The sequence below is a fragment of the Cynara cardunculus genome, unplaced genomic scaffold, assembly GCF_001531365.2.
Source record: "Cynara cardunculus var. scolymus isolate 2C unplaced genomic scaffold, CcrdV1 Un_Scaffold_2467, whole genome shotgun sequence".
NCBI classification, from domain to species: Eukaryota; Viridiplantae; Streptophyta; class Magnoliopsida; order Asterales; family Asteraceae; genus Cynara; species Cynara cardunculus.
Window position 1 is genome coordinate 73560 of NW_020201104.1, and position 17194 is coordinate 90753.

Sequence of the window (17194 nt, forward strand, 5' to 3'; positions counted from 1 at the left end):
AGGAGGAGGAGGAGGAGGAGGAGGAGGAGGAGAAGGAGAAGGAGAAGGGGAAGGAGAAGGAGAAGAAGAAGAAGGAGGAGGAGGTGAAGCAGTTGCTCTGTCTTAGGGTAGGACAGAGCAGCCTAGGCCAAATAAGCACATCAGATTCACCTACCCCACTCCAAGTGCAACCACACGATCTGACTCCGGTGGTCAAGACACGGAGATCATTGAAACAGAGGCACATACCTCGAAACCTAACCAGCCTATCCAACCAGAGGTCGCATCTGCCTCTGGTTATATTAGCCAAAGGGACACCTCTCCACAGGGAACACCCTCTCAAAAGAGTGTAACCTTGGAAAACATAAGTGATATGTCTCCCCATATCACGCCACTTTCCCACACAGAGGAATTTGTTTCCTCTGCACAAGTAGAACCCCACCCTTGTTCAGAGCAAGAACTAGGTGCACCAGACTTTGAGACTCTCGACCAGTCTCCTCGTCCACTCATGGAGAGCCCTCTGGCTGGCTCTGAACCAGCCTTGGGTCCTCTCCTTGACAAAACAGAGGTAGTAAATTCTCCTCGAGGAGAATCATGAGGATCCTCTGGAAGTCCTTCCTCGACAAATGTAAATCAAGTCATGAATGAAGGCGTCCATGGAACGGGGACTCAATCTGGCCCATGTGTTAAGCCAGGGGTTACAACATCTGCATATGTCACTAGGGAAGAGTTCCATTCCCTTTTCACCTCTATGTGATGCTCCTTGGAAGAGCTAAAACTCAGCTTGGCCTGTGTAGAGTCGTCACCTTCTACACTTGCTCTGGATAAGATACGAGCATCCTTGGCAGTACTAAGAGCTAAGTCCACGACAAATGCTTCTCGTATCAATACACTAATGGAATTAACGACAACCAATACAACATTTCAGCGAGTTGTTGCATCTCTACACCGGGTTGAGGCGTCTATGTCGATCAACAACCAGGCCCTCACACCTCTGAGTGTACCTGTGGACTATATCACACAGAGCGCCATGAATGCTCTTGGTGACAGACTCCTACAGAAGGTGGCGTACTTCACTGCAGACTTCAATAACAAGGCCACAACAACTGCAAAGAATATCAATGACACTCTCGCACGATTCAACTACCATTCAGACGACAAAGTGCGAAGGGTTGTCGTTGCAGTTGATGAACTCCTCAAAACTATCGAAGAAGTGATCAGATCCATGTCTCAAGCAGAGGATGAAAGACCTAAGTGACAGCGAGATCAGTCTCCATGTGCTGAACCATCAAAGAGGAGGCGACTTGACGATGATGAGGACCTAGACGAGTCTCGTCCTCAAAATCGCCAAGAGGGGGAGAACCTGCCTATAGCCATACCAAGTACAACACCTCTGGCTGTCTCCTCTGCACCATCGTCCTCTGCTCCACGCCATCAAAGTCAACCAAGGCAAAGCAGACAAAGCCAGCAAGTGCTAGACAACGCAGAGGCACTACGCAAAGGGAAAATGCCTATGACATTAGAGGCAGAGCCAGTCGTGCCACACAAGTCTACAGAAGTGATCGCCCTTCTATCTACCTATGGATCAGACGACTCTGACCTGGTTCTGTCCTCCTCAACAGAGTATGCTATGGACATGGCTGCTCCATCAATAACAGCCCAACAAGAAGAAGAGGTGGTAGCCGTGAATGTGGCTGATCCGACGCTAATAAACATTCCGGTTGCCATTCCTCTAGAAGAAGTAACCGTTGCAGCTCCTCCACCACATCCAATAACCCACAGAGCTAGGGTCCCTGCTCAAGGCACCAGGATTGTCACTCCTGCAATGAAGCATGTACCGATCAATCCAAATAGAGCAAACTCGGAAGGCACAACGAGCGGGCAAAAAGGGAAGCATCCCTCTGATCGCGTCCAAAGGATCAAAGCAAGCATGGATGCAATGTTCAAACCAACACCCATCGACAAACCCATCAAGGACAAGGCAGGAAGCTAATTCCATGTCATGGGTTGGATACTGCTTCTCATGATCTTTCAATTGTCTTGACGCATAAGAAATCACTTTTCCTCTCTGCATCAGAACACATCTTAACCCTAATTTTGAGGCATCGCTATAAACCACAAAGTCTTCAGATCCATCTGGTAGAGTCAATACCGGTGCGCTACAAAGATGATCTTTTAACAGTTGAAAAACTTCTTGCTGTTCTCCTTCCCACTGGAATTTAATGTTCTTCCGAGTCAATTTAGTCAATAGCACGACTATCTTAGAAAAGTTCTGAATGAACTTACGGTAATAACCAGCCATTCCCAAAAAGCTTCGGACTTCAGAAGGATTTTTCGGAGCTTCCCATCTTGTAACTGCTTCTATTTTCGTTGGATCTACTTTTACCCCTGTTTCTGAGATGACGTAACCCAGGAATTGAATTTCTCTCAACCAGAAATCACATTTAGACAATTTTGCGTTACAACTTTTCTTTCTTCAATAATTCTAATATCAGACGAAGATATTACGCGTGCTTTTCTTTGGTCTTAGAGTATATAAGAATATCATCGATAAATACAATAACGAATTTAACAAGATACTCTTTACATACTCTATTTATTAAATCCATAAAGGCGGCGGGCGCATTAGTTAAGCCGAATGGCATAACTAAGAATTCGTGATGCCCGTACCTTCTTCTGAATGATGTTGTGGCAACATCTTCTTCCCTGGCTTTGAGCTGATGATATCCTGACCTTAAATCAATCTTGGAGAAATAACTTGCTCCCACCAATTGGTCAAACAAATCATCAATCCTCGGTAAAGGATATTTGTTTTTGATTGTCAGCTTATTCAATTCATGATAGTCTATACACATTCGCATAGACCCATCCTTCTTCTTGACGAATAAGACCGGGGCACCCCAAGGTGAAGTGTTGGGCCTAATAAATCCCTTAGCCGATAAATCTTGCAACTGTGCAATCAGTTCTTTTAATTCAGATGGAGCTAAACGGCATGGCGCCTTTGCTACTGGTAAAGCCCCTTGTAATAAATCAATTCGGAACTCAATGACTCTATCTGGTGGTAATCCAGATAAGTCTTTTGGATATTCATTAACAATCGGAATTGATTCTTCTTTTCCCTTTTCTTTCTTCAGATCAATTACGTATGCCAAACATCCTTGGCATTTCTTCCGAATACTTTTCTGGGCTTTCATTACTGACAAAATATTGGTATAGTGATTCTGACGATCACCATAAATAACAACTGTTCCTTGGTCTGGCAGCGTTATTCTGATCATTTTCTGATTACAAACAATACTGGCCTGATACCTTGCCAACCAGTCCATACCCACCACTACATCAAATTCCTTCATTGGCATGGGAAATAACCGGATCAGAAGTTCACAACCCTCAATCATAATATTACAGTTATTAAACACACTTGTAACAGTTTCCTGACTATTAGCAGTATCAACTACTAATTCATCATCAAGTATCACAAAATTCAGACATGCAGTTTGAGCAAACATTGGTGATACAAACGAAAAGTTTGCACTAGAGTCAAATAACAACTTAGCACGTATTGAATTCAGAAGGAATGTACCTGTTACTACATCCAGCGATGCTTCTGCCTCGTTTTTAGTCATCTGGAAGGACCGTCCTCGCGCCCCTCCTTGCCCTCCTCTATTCACAGTAAGTCTTCCCCAAGTACCCGACGCATTACTTCCCATTGTAAGTTGTGGAGTTCTTAACAAGGGAAAATTCGGTCGAATATGATCCGGAGAATTGCAATAAAAACACCTTCGGTTAGCTGGGAAGTTTCTGGACAGATGACCTGCTTCGCCGCACTTATAACATTTCTTTGGATCCATCTTACATTCACCCTGATGAACCTATCGACACTGTGAGCAGACTTTCTCACTGATCTTCTGTTCAGATCTGTTATCATATCTTACAGTTTTCGGCCCTCGAAAAGATGAAGACCCCTCCCATTTTCTCTTCTCTACAACCTTTCCTTCTGGCTGTCGGTTCTTATTTCGTTCGGTCACTTCGGCCGCATCTACCGTTAATGAAAAGGAATTGGGGTTCATGGCAATTACAAATTCTCTGATTGAGGGTTTCAAACCCCAAATATACCTTTCAATCTTCCTGGGTTCCGTTGAAACATATTGTTCAGCAAAGCGAGAGTATTCAATGAATCTTTCGGTATACTCCCGAACTGTTCCATTTCCCTGTTCCAGCTTCAGAAAATCTTCTTCCATTTGCCTAACTGTTGTCTTAGGACAAAATTGGTTCTTGAATCATTCCACAAATTCTGCCCAAGACAATGATTGTAAAACATGTGTTCTGGCCGACGATTCAACTTCCCACCAGAACAAAGCATTTGACTTTAATACAGAAACAACAAATCGAACTTTATCTATTTCCGGACACGGAATGGTGTTGAATACTGATTCCATTTCTTTAATCCAGCACACGACTTTCACTGGATCTCTTTCTCTAGAAATGTTTGTGGCTTACATGCCAGAAACATTTTAATATCCCCCTCCTTGTTATGAGTAACTGCATCGAGGGATGAACTTCTATTCTTTCTGTTTCTACCCTGGCTGGAACTCCCATAATAGAAGTCAAAGTTTCCCGCAACTTTTCCATTTCTTCAACCAACATATCCCTGGTTACATATTCAGGGTGTGGCATCGATCTCTCCTGAACATTTCCAGAATGGGATTCTTCATGTTCAAAATGTATTTCGGTCTGGCCCCTTCCCTGAGACTGACTTCTTCCTCTACCTCGTCCCCTTGATCTTCCCCGACCTCTATTTCCAGACGTGCTAGTCGGTAGATTTACGGGTGATTCTTCCCTTTCCTCAGATTCTGGACGAGCCACTCTTTCACATCTTCGAGTTCGGCTAGACATCTGCAGATTTTAGTGTTAATAATCACGTATTCACATTCCCAAATATAATGAAGTATTCAAGTTCAGATGTGTACCTGTAAATTCATAATTACACTAGCCAGATGTAATTAAAATTTACCTTACACACTGTTCTTTCAACCCATCATATTTATTTCCAATTGAGCTAACTATGTCCTGGACACTTAACATGCAATAAAAACATTTTAAATCTAGGTATCATGTTGTTAAATACCTAAATCCCTTAAACTCAGGCTCTGATACCACTTTCTGTAACACCCCAAAACACACATTGCATGTAACACATATTTCATACAAAAGAAATACATGTTTATATCACATTCAGGTCTCTTAGTACAAGAAATCTCTATACAGAATACAAGGTCCAAAAATTCTAATACATTTCTTGCACTAATCAACGTTCAATAATCAAAACTGTACATTAAAGATAGATCTTCACGTAGAAATGCATATAGGAAAATATTACATTTTTCCCTTCCCCTTACCGTCGGTACCTCCTGCAATACATAGTTAAAATCACAAAACGAGGGTTAGACCAAAAGGTCTAGTGAGATACCCTATTTATGTCATTGCAGGGTGAAAATCACCAAAAACTTTTATGGAAAACAACTATTCATATATAACAAATATATGAACAAATAGAGACATAATACCAGATTCTCTCCACTTTTCAAGCTAAGCATTCAGCTATTCAGATATCATACCTTTGAACCAATCAGGTTTCATATAATGCCACTTTTAAACCTTTTTCTAACCAAAAAATGTTTATATAAAGTTTCAGGCCAAACCTGTTATTTTCTCCTCAATAACATCCAGACTATGATTTCCAATAAGAACCTTGATCCTAAATCTTTAAATCACAAAGAAATAAAAATTCTAGACCACGGTAGTCTTAAGGGATATAATAGAAAGAGTTATATTATACAACACACATACAAATGCCACCCTTATATCAAATGTACACCTCTCCTTGATATGCCACCCTTATCCCATGGTATACCTCTCCTTGATATGTCACCCTTATCCCATGGTACACCTCTCCTTGATATGCCACCCTTATTTCTTCATCAAAACTTTTCGCAAAAACAATTCCAAATAGACCGTAGCCAATGGAATTATTATTAATCCAAAATCATTTATATCAAAATTCCATTGTTTGATAAAATAATCATTTCCATCAATCAAGCACAAGGCATAGAACAAATCCGATCAACATAGGCTTGGCCGGACTTCATCTCCGGTCAAGTCTTAGCCGGTTTACCAAATCCGGACAACTCATCGCCCAAATCTTGTCCGATTTAACACTTAGATTAAATTTTAACATCTTCGTTCGGATAACAAGTCCGGACAATACATCGCCTAAGACTTATCTGATTTAAAACAATCCGGTCACCACATGGTCGTATTCATACTTCTCCGTTCAAAATGTTTACCACATTTATCATTCATAACTCGTTCAGTGCTTAACCGGTTTAAAACTAAACCGCTTAACACTTGTTCGGTTTAGGGCTTAATCGCCCAACCCTTGTTCGATTTAAGAATAATCCGGTCACHCTTTGTYYGGATAAAACCCTTAAACAAATAACTGATTTCTTTCCAAAATAAACAACATTMAAAWAAAACCAGTAACAAGTTTTATGCAAAAAGGTTTAGAAATCACTCACCTTGAAAAACCTTTTGAAATCAGATACTTGAAATCAACTTGATCTTGAATCCGGTCAATTTAAATCGCACAAACACTTCTCACAAATAGCAGCAAAAAATGCAAATGGAGGTTGAACCCTCCTTTTATACCTTACCAAAACAGGAAAGGTCGGCCACATGAATACACACACACACACACCATGCACTTCATAACATGCATGTGTGTGTATCTATATATACACATAATCACCTACATGCATCTATATTATGCACATAATTTCCACATACTAGCATGATCAAATATAAAAAATTTATCATGCTATCATGTAATCACTTATCAATTAATCACATATTACTTACCTTGGATGATAACCAGGATCCGGTTATCACACCAATGGGCATGAAACCCCCAAGACTTATCGTTTCTTTTACCGTAACTACGGATAGATTAGCATAAAAAGGGGATTTTGTAACCTTATGGGAATTTCTGTAACACCCCGTACCACACATTGCATGTAACACATACTTCATATAAAAGAAATGCATGTTATACCCCACATTGGTCCCTTAATACAAGAATCTACCAGTATAAAATACATGGTCCAAAAATTCAAAATACAAATTCTTGTACTAATCCACGTTCATCTACCAAAACTATACATATCATCATCCATTCTTCATGCAGGTAAACATATAGGGAAATTATCACATTTTTTCTTTTCCCTTACCTTCAGCACTTCCTGCAATACATATTAAAATCACAAAACAAGGTTAGACCGAAAGGTCTAGTGAGTTACCCAATTTATGTCATTGCAGGGTGAAAATTACCAAAACCTTTAAGTAAAACAACTTTTCATTAATGTAACAAATATATAACAAGTAATAACATGATATCAATACCTTTCACTTTTTAAGCCAAATTCTCTGCTTGCAATCAATACATCAAATCCAAACAGGTTTACACTAATCAGTTATTAGAATGCCACTATTAAACCTCTTAAATCAAATAAGGTTTAATCAAAGTTTCAGGCCAAACCTGTTATCTCCTCTTCTATAACATCCAGACTATAATTTCCATTAAGAACTCTGATCCTAAATCTTTAAATCACAAAGAAATAAAGATTCCAGACCATGGTAATCTTAAGGGATATAATAGTAAGAGTTATATCACGAAACACACACATACAAATGTCACCCTTATATCCAAATGTACACCTCTCCTTGATATGCCACCCTTATCCCATGGTACACCTCTCCTTGAGATGTCACCCTTATCTCATGGTACACCTCTCCTTGATATACCACCCTTATTTCCTCATCAAAATATTTCATGAAATAATTCCATTTAGAATAGACCATAGTCAATGGAATTAATATCAGTTAAATTTTATTTTCTCAAAATTTTCCCTTTAAAAAGAATAAAAATGACACGTCAAAATTCAATCCGGTCAACCTTGTACGGATAACAAATCCGGACAACACTTCACCAAATTGCCAGATTTAATATTTAGAATTGATTCCAACACTAAACCGCTCAAGCTTCGTCTGATTTAAACCATAAATCGTTCACCCATTACCCGGTTTTAGAACATAAATCTCTCAACTCATAACCGGATTAATCTTAACACAAGTATAAAACTCTTTAAAAACATAATTTCAAGATGTAACTAAAAATGGTTCAAAGTACTCACCTTTTGAAACCAACTTCTTAAGCAATCCAATCAAAACTTTTCTTCCACTCTAAATCGCTCTATTTTTCTCAAATATGACAAGAGAAGTAAATGGAGGTCTTACCCTCCTTTTATACCCCTTCCCGAAAAGGAAAGGTCGGCTATACACACATACACACAACCCATGCATCCATACTCATGCATGTGTGTATATATATACATCATGCATGCATAGGTGCTCCTACATACACATAATCTTATTCATGTATCTACATTATGCACATTCTCATATACTAACATGATCAAATGTATTAATTTATCATGCTGTCACGTAATCACATATAACAAATAATCACATATTCATTACCTCAGATGACAACCAAGATCTGTTTATCACAATTTCGGTCGGTAAGGAGAACTATTACGGACAAAGGCAACAGTAGACACTGAAACGAAATTCGACAGTACTGTACATCGTAACTAATTCGACACCAATCGGTTATAAAAATAGTTAAGCATGGGTTATAAAAATAAAAATAAATGAATAAGTAAAAGGTGACAAGAGTACTAGTCGATCATCTCTAGGGAATGTCGTATGTTACAATCAACATTATGGTATTTGATCTGTAGGGAGACGCTAGCCACTTAAAAGAGCGCTTGGGACAATAACTACTACGGTGAGTTATACGTGACTTTTCTAAAAAATGGTTGCACATTTTATTTACAATTATATGCAAGCTTGCTGGATTTTTCTCTATATAATTGAATATTATGTATGCGTAAAAACGTACCTTATTTTGTAAAATATGTTGTGTGGCAATGGGGGCTGTACTACGGTATGATTCCATAAAGACAAGCATGCTTTGTGAGCTTGTCTAAGCCGTAAGTGCGGACATGCTGTGTGAGTTCGCCAGGTAATGCTGTGTGAGGTAGTCAACTCCCGTAATGCCACTAGCTTTGTGAAGTGTGTAGTTTAAACTGTATGCATGATAAATTATGATGCTTTGTGAAATCTATTTTTCTTACGTGGTGTATGCATTAAAACCGTTAATTCACTGGGCCCTTGGCTCACCCAACTTCTTTCAAAAACAATTATGCAACCAGGTCGTCTCATACACGGGAATAGTAGCAAGGGAAAGGAGAAAGTTTAGAACCGGCTATTGCGGAATAAAGGCTTGGCGTGGAGACTATCTGAGATTTGATAAGGATATCATTAGACAAATGTTCCTTTTAAGTTCTATTAGTTTAAAAAATATATATACTTCCGTTGCGTTGAACTAATTAGACTTTATGACTTATTTATACATGGACGTTATTATATTAAGGAAAAAAAATTGGGTCTTTACACTAACATTGCATGAAAGGATGAGAATATGCCAAAAAAGTGTTTATCAATAAATCATAATAATATTTACGGTAAATACTTAAATACACGCTTTTGATTTTAAACATGTCAATACTTTTTTATTATAAAATGGGAATCAAGGAATAAAATACTTTTCCATAAAAAACACTACTTATATAGCTATTTTAGAAAAAATAAAATAAAACAACAATTGAACCATATGTCTCGATTGCAACCTTAAACGAGTAACAACTTTTGTTAATCCAAAATAGGAAAATAAAAATTAATCTTATTTTAAAAGTATTGACAAGATGATTATAATGATACAATTTTTAATAAAAGAAAAAATATTTTTAGAATATATTTAAGTTAATCTATGATTATGTTTTTTTAATATGATAAAGGTATAAAATTTAAATGGGAACGTAAGAATATAAAACAAATTAATTCATAGGTATTCATGATATTTAATAGAATAAACTACGATTTTTATACCTATGGTTTGAGAAAGATTGTTGTCCATTTGGTTTTAAAATTATGATTTTCGCCCCTTTGGTTTGTAATCTATTATCGTTTTCGTCCCTAAGATTAAGTATGTTAAAATCCATTCACTAAGTTGGGCATATTTTAGTCTTTTTGATTAATTTTCCCTTTTTGGTTAATTATATTCTTGATTTCTTGTTTTTAGTATTTTAGTCTCTTTCATATCATAAAACTATGTATTTTTTTGATAACAAAACAAATACATAAAAAATATATTATTTTGTTTTTGTTTATGAAAATATTTTTGATACAATTAGTTTTTTATTTATTTATATTTTTAGTCATTATAATTTTAGTTTCTTCTAAGTTCGATTTCTACCATTAACATCATTCAAGTGCAAGTCATTGAATACCATTCACCTACAAAAATTTCAAATTTTTTCTTCATTAGAGGCAAATGATTATATTTTTCATAGGTACAAACAATTAATTATTTTTAGGCTATTTTTATCAAACAAATGTAATTTTTTCAAAATGCCATATAAAAAAACTTATTGTAACACTTTTCTTTTAAAATATCATTTAAAAACACATGTTTTTTCTAAAACACAAATCCGAAAAGACGTCATATAAAAACATCATTTTCAAAAATGTTATCTATACTATATTATAAAGCATTTGACAAAAACTCTTAAACCATTTTTATGCATAAAGTACTGTTTATTAATGCATGTTATTTAAAACTCAAGATTACAAGTAGATTGTGCATAAGTACAACTTATTAAAGCTCCATATCTGAATTCATGTAACTAACTGCAGATAAACATAATCAAATACAGGATAAACATCTCATTTTAAATATAAAAAATCTAARATATAATTAGAATAATCACTGAGTTCTAACATAATACTTAATTATTATTTTTATAAAATGTTATATTATTAAACTAAAAATAAATTATAATAAAAAAATAAATTAAAGAAATAATATAAAAAATGAGAACTTTTAAATAGTTGATTTGATATTAACATTCATATATTTTTTTCAAATTTCTATGATATCTTCAAATTTATATTTTTATTCAGAAATAAAATCATTATTGCTTTCTTAAAAACACATAAAATCGTATTATAACATTGATAAAGACAAAAAATAAAATAGAACATTAAAATCGAGATGTGTCTCGTTGTATTGCGCGGTACTCTTCTAGTATTAAAAATTGGACACTTTATTCTAAAAAGCCTCATTAAAATTTTCTAAAAACATTCTACAAACTTATTGTAATACTTTTGTATAAGACATGCATTTGTCCGATACAATTGAATGACTTATATGACCAAATAATTGTATGTTCTATTAATAAAATCACATACATTTATTTGGTAAAAATAGCATAAAATAGTTGATTATTTAGTTTTATAAAAATTTAATCGTTTGGTCCTTAATGAAGAAACAAGAATTAACATACCATAAAGTGAGCAGTACTGAACGGCTTGCACTTGAATGATGTTAGTTACAAAAATCGAACTAATAAGAAGCTAAAACTATAATAACCAAAAATATGAAAAAGCAAATTGTATGAATTTAATCATTTTATCATAAACAATAACAAAATAATATGATTTTTTATATATTAAAATTATATAGTTTTATTAATTTAAAAATGCTAAAATATCATAAAGGAAACCAAAAAGATATTTAATAAACCAAAAACAAAAAAGAAACAATCAAAAAGATTAATATATCCCTAGGTTAAATGGAAGATTTTTAACAGATTTAATCTTAGGAACGAAAATTACAATAAATTATAAACCATAAGGAAGAAAATAGCAATAAATTGTAAAGTCTAGGGACGAAAATCGTAGAAACTTGATTAAATAAAAAAATATTCAATATTGTGCTCATTGTGAAAGTAGTGACGAGACGATTATAATGAAATAATTTGTAAATAAATGTATTTTTACACATTTTACTTCATATATATATAAAGGTTGGTTCAAATATTAACCAAGAATTTTGTATTAACTATACTAACCAAAAATAACCAATCAAATTCTTTCTTTACTTTATGTTTAAATGTAACCTATAAAATTAATACAAGGGTGATTATGTAATTTAACCATTATGTAACTCCCTAATATTTAATTGGGAGTTACAAATCTTTGAAGATCCCTCAATTTGCTCGGTAGATAATTATGAATTCTATCTCATTCATCTTCATGATTGTGATGTCAAGTGATGTTATACACATAATTATATTTGTTGTGTTAGTGTAAAAGATTTCCGTATCGTCCGAGTAATATGGATAATACTATAGTAAATCATATTGATAACAATGGAAATGACGAAGTTAAACATGGATACGACTACGTGTAAAGATAATGATCAAAGCGTGTCGATTGGTAAGTGATTAATATGACATTTATTTTGTTTAATTGGACAACTATTACCATTGTAAAGATGATTCTTGTGTCCAGATTTAATACAATCAGTATGGAAACCAAATAGGGTGTGTAAAGAGCATAGTTTGAAAAATATGTTTCAAGTTCTGTAATGATGAAGAGTGCTGAATGAAATGCATTGAACAGCTATTAACATTGTAATAGAAATCCACTCGGCTGCTGTTTAAGCATCAATTCTCATATGAAATATGCAAGGCAGTAACATTATAGTGAAGCATTAACACATATTAAACTGCACAAATCAAATAGGCATAGATGTTATGATACATTATTGTTCAGCTGTATGAATTGCATTAGATTTTCATATTTACACACATGAACAATTACATCACTTGTCATGAGATAATAAGACTTACAGACACACACAACATATGAACACATAGCACAGGCCGAATTTGTTCATATCGATACACATGTTAACTACATCACATGTATATGAACAGGATGTTGGGGTAGTATGTCATGTCGTTGTTCATATCGATACATATGCACAAATAGTGAACATGAACATATGATTAGGCCATGTGAGAGCTGTGAACATATGTTACTTTATCTTTTGGTCATTCATTTGAACATATAACCAAGACTTTCGTGTTACCTTTGTTAACCGATATTGGTTGTTGATTTGAACATCTAACGGCTGTGATTTGAATAAGGATTTTGGGTAGTATGTCATGTCGCTGTTCATATCGGTACATATGCACAATTACTTCACATGGGATATATGATCAGGCTCCGTGATTGCTGTTAACATCTGTCCATCACAATTAGTCTCTTGTCTAGCAACGGTGAAATGGAGTACACTATCATAAGTGACTACGTCCATTGTCCATCCCAACTGCTATATTAGCTTATTCCTTTGCGTTTCATCCATTTCTAGGTGTTTTAACCGCCTACATCATTCTAAGATAATGTAATGAGAAATCACTTATTCAAATGGTCAGATGTACACACATTTTTTTACGCAATCTAGAAGAGAACGGTCATATACGCACACAAATAAAATCTGCTAATACGTGTGAAACTGTGTACATGTGCACAAACTTCATGTGATGTTGCATGTGCATACGTGATCATGCCTTCACTCGGATAAAAAAATATGAACTTACGGGTGCTGTTCATTGTGTTAGCATGTCACTTACCGCAGTTCGATCAGGCGTTCATTACACTACGTCACGTGGTATCTGTTTACATCACACCATAGGTTGCTCCTTAATATACAAGTGGTTAGATCATTATGTAGTGTTTAGGGTCATGAATTTGTCACCTTGTTGTGTTAATTGACAACCACTGCATTTAACAGATACTAACTTCCCAAGCGTTATGTTATACATAAGCAGAAAGATTTTGTTTCTTACGTTGCTGAACGTGGAAACATTGATATCAACGCGCTATGGATACATAGCTAAGTTCTCTATTTGTAGGTTAATGTTGTTTTTAATTAGTATTTCATATGTTTGACATAACAAACAAGATATATATTTCATGTTGCTGTGAGTTCACTATACCCCCCTGGTTGTTGCCCTTTATAAATACATTCATGTTATATATACTAACTTTAACCTCAAAAACTAACTATTTGTTTTACATCAGTTCCTGATAATATAATTTCTTCACAACAAGAAATTGATTATGATATAGTCGAGAGTTCAGAAGGAATAAAGTTTTTTATCCAAAGGTCGATGACACACTTAAGCCAAAGACCAACTCACAATATGCATCTATAAATGAGGTTGAAAAGATGTACAAGACTTACGCGAACAATGCCGGCTTTGATGTTTGTATTCATGCAAAAAAAACGAACAATCACGGCGACATTCAAACTAGGTGGTTTGTCTGCAGCAGGGAGGGAAACCCAAGAAGAAAGGATTTTGATTCGTTGGATATGCATGTCGGTGAGAGGAGATACTGCAATACAAACCTCAACCGTTCTGGTTGTAATGCATGTATAAAAATACATTTGACGAAGGATAGGGCTTGTTATGAGATATATGAGTTCGTTGAGGCACATAACCATGCATTGTTCGACATTAATGATCATCGTTTCTCTCGGAAGAATAGAAAGATGAAGTATACAGACTTCAAAACTGTACTAAATAGCTCGAGTTACAAAGTTGGTGCGAGAAGGGCTCATCGTATTCAAACTACATTGAACAGGGGATTTAAACATACTCGAGTCTCTGAAATCAACTTCAAGAATTTTAAGAGGGATGTTGTTGCTTATGTTGGGAATAAGGTCGCGAAGATGTTGATCAATAAACTATCAAACAGACGGGATATTGTCCCCGGTTTTTTTTCAAATACAAGTGCAATGAACAGGAGTTGAGCGCAATTTTCTGGGCAGATGAAGTTGCTAGAATTAACTACAAAGAATTCGGAGATGTCATATCGTTTGACGGGACCTTTCACACTAACAAGTAAGCTTCCCAAGTGCAATACAGTTATTGCTTTTCATAACGTTTCGATTTTTTATTGGCATATGACGTGGCTACAAATACATACTCATAATATTTGATATGTTTTTCCATGCATGCAATGATTTTCATTTCTTTCTTGGTTGTTGACAACCATAAGGCGTCCGCTGTTGTCGGATCCGCTCTAATAAGCGGTGAGACAATTGATAACTTTTCATGGGTTCTAAAGGCTTTTAAAAATGTCATGATAAGCAACCGTTGTTCGTGATTACAGACCAATGTTCGGTGATGAAGCAGGCTATCACGATGGTTTTCACGAAAGCCAAGCATAGACTCTGTATGTGGCACATTATGAAGAAGGTGCCTTCAAAGGTAAGTAGTATATTTGAATTGTAGTGTATTTAAATGAGGTTTCCGTGTTATTCGTTCATTTGTTGAATCCTTGTAAACACAGGTTAGTGTCGCACTAAATCACGATCCTAACTTCAATAAAGTTATCAACAAGCTCGTATGGAACATACATATTGGMCCAACGGAGTTCGAGACTCGTTGGCATGAGATGATACATCAATACAATGTAGGTGGGGATACTTGGTTCACAGAGATGTATGAAATCCGACACTCATGGATCCCTGCCTATTATAAGGACACGCCGATGTATGAACTAATGAAAACAACATCAAGATCTGAGAGTTCGAATTCGTATATTAACATATACGAATCGTACTGGTTTGATTTGGTTCAATTCCTTAATAATTACGACGTAGCTATAGAGAAACAAAGATACAGACAATCTATCCACGAAACTTTCACGAGAACGACTAATCCAAATTTGCTACTCCGTTGCGTTTAGAAAGTCATGCATCAAGCATATACAGTCAAACGTGTTTTTTTGACATCCAAAAGGAAATAAAGAAGGCTGTTTGGTTTTGTACTATTGAGACCGTTGAATGCCGGGATGAGTTAAAGTCATTCGTGATAAGCCACAAGACCAAGAAATTATCTGACAAAATTACGTATCAGGTATCATATCCCTAACTCACATTCTACACACTGATTCCTATGCTTTTTTAATTTTATCTTGACTATTGTTGTTTTTACCATTCTGACATGACAGGTGTGCCGTAATTACTCAACAACCACAGTCGAATGTGATTGCAACCTATTTACGCGTAACGGGTATCTTTGTCGTCACGCGTTCAAGGTACTGATAAACAACGAAGTTGAATGCATTCCGGAAAAATATGTATTACGTCGTTGGAAACGATAGTTAGTTCTAGTACAGATACAATCCTCAAGAGTTCGTTATGGGGAGGTTGATGCCAAAAAAGATAAGTGTATAATTGATGTATATTCCAAGGTCGACGACATAGTAAGCATCACCCGCAATGATAAATCTATATTGGCTAGACTGGGGCGTAACCTCGACAAATTCATGGGTGATATAGAGAAGGAAGTTCCATACGAAGACCCATCCCAACAAAAGTTGGATGCGATTAGAGATCATCTAGGTGTTTCCATACCTAATGAGGTGGACATTCTACCACCATCTGGAATAAGGAACAAGGGTTGTGGCACTGGCAAGAGGATGGTAAGTGTATCCGAGAAAATACAAAATAACAGCAAAAAAGCAAAACGAAAATGTGCAACGTGTGGACAACGTAGTGGCCACAACTCACGTAATTGCCCAGAATTGATAGATTAGTTAGCATTCAATTACATATTTTTTGTTATATTTTCCGTTGTTTAGTTGTTGCTGTCAAACTGATGTATGTCTGTGCGACATCGTTGCCTTGTAGTTTAGATTTCGGTTAAATTGTTTTTATTCAGACTATTGGTTATGCCTTTTAGTTTTTTTATATGTCATGCGCCTTTCAGGATGTGTTTTTTTTAAATACCACATTATGTTCCAACCGTGTATGTAACACCGTGTATAACATATACACTTTTATTAACTTTTCGAGATGAAAGTATATACAGTTAAACGTATGAGCACCTACTAATATGCCACATGTAGACATAATTTAACAATAATTGTATTTTGATACAGTAACATGTAAATAACAGTAAGGGGCTCTTTGGTTGTTTGGATTAAGTCATACATGGATTAAGCTATCGGTAGKGGTGAACCAATACATAAACAAACAGMCCYTAAGTCGGTTAACAAGTTGGGCRTTGGTATAGTCACCAAATAACTCACTAAATCCACATAACTAATCACATTATCAAAAAGTACAACCGTATCAACTGTCTAAACTTTACCATGTAGCACCTCGAGCTAG

General features: G+C 35.6%; 1 protein-coding gene across 1 annotated transcript; it reads left to right on the forward strand.

Moving 5' to 3' along the window:
- Positions 1 to 1486: 1486 nt before the first annotated feature.
- On the forward strand, positions 1487 to 16503 carry LOC112503057 (protein FAR1-RELATED SEQUENCE 5-like; the record flags this gene model as incomplete). The annotated part of the gene is made up of 6 exons (XM_025107124.1): positions 1487 to 1720; positions 15210 to 15284; positions 15367 to 15675; positions 15819 to 15935; positions 16030 to 16116; positions 16198 to 16503. Coding segments are annotated over exons 1-6 (1128 nt in total), but the record flags the coding sequence as incomplete, so codon positions are not given.
- Between the last annotated feature and the right edge of the window lie 691 nt (positions 16504 to 17194).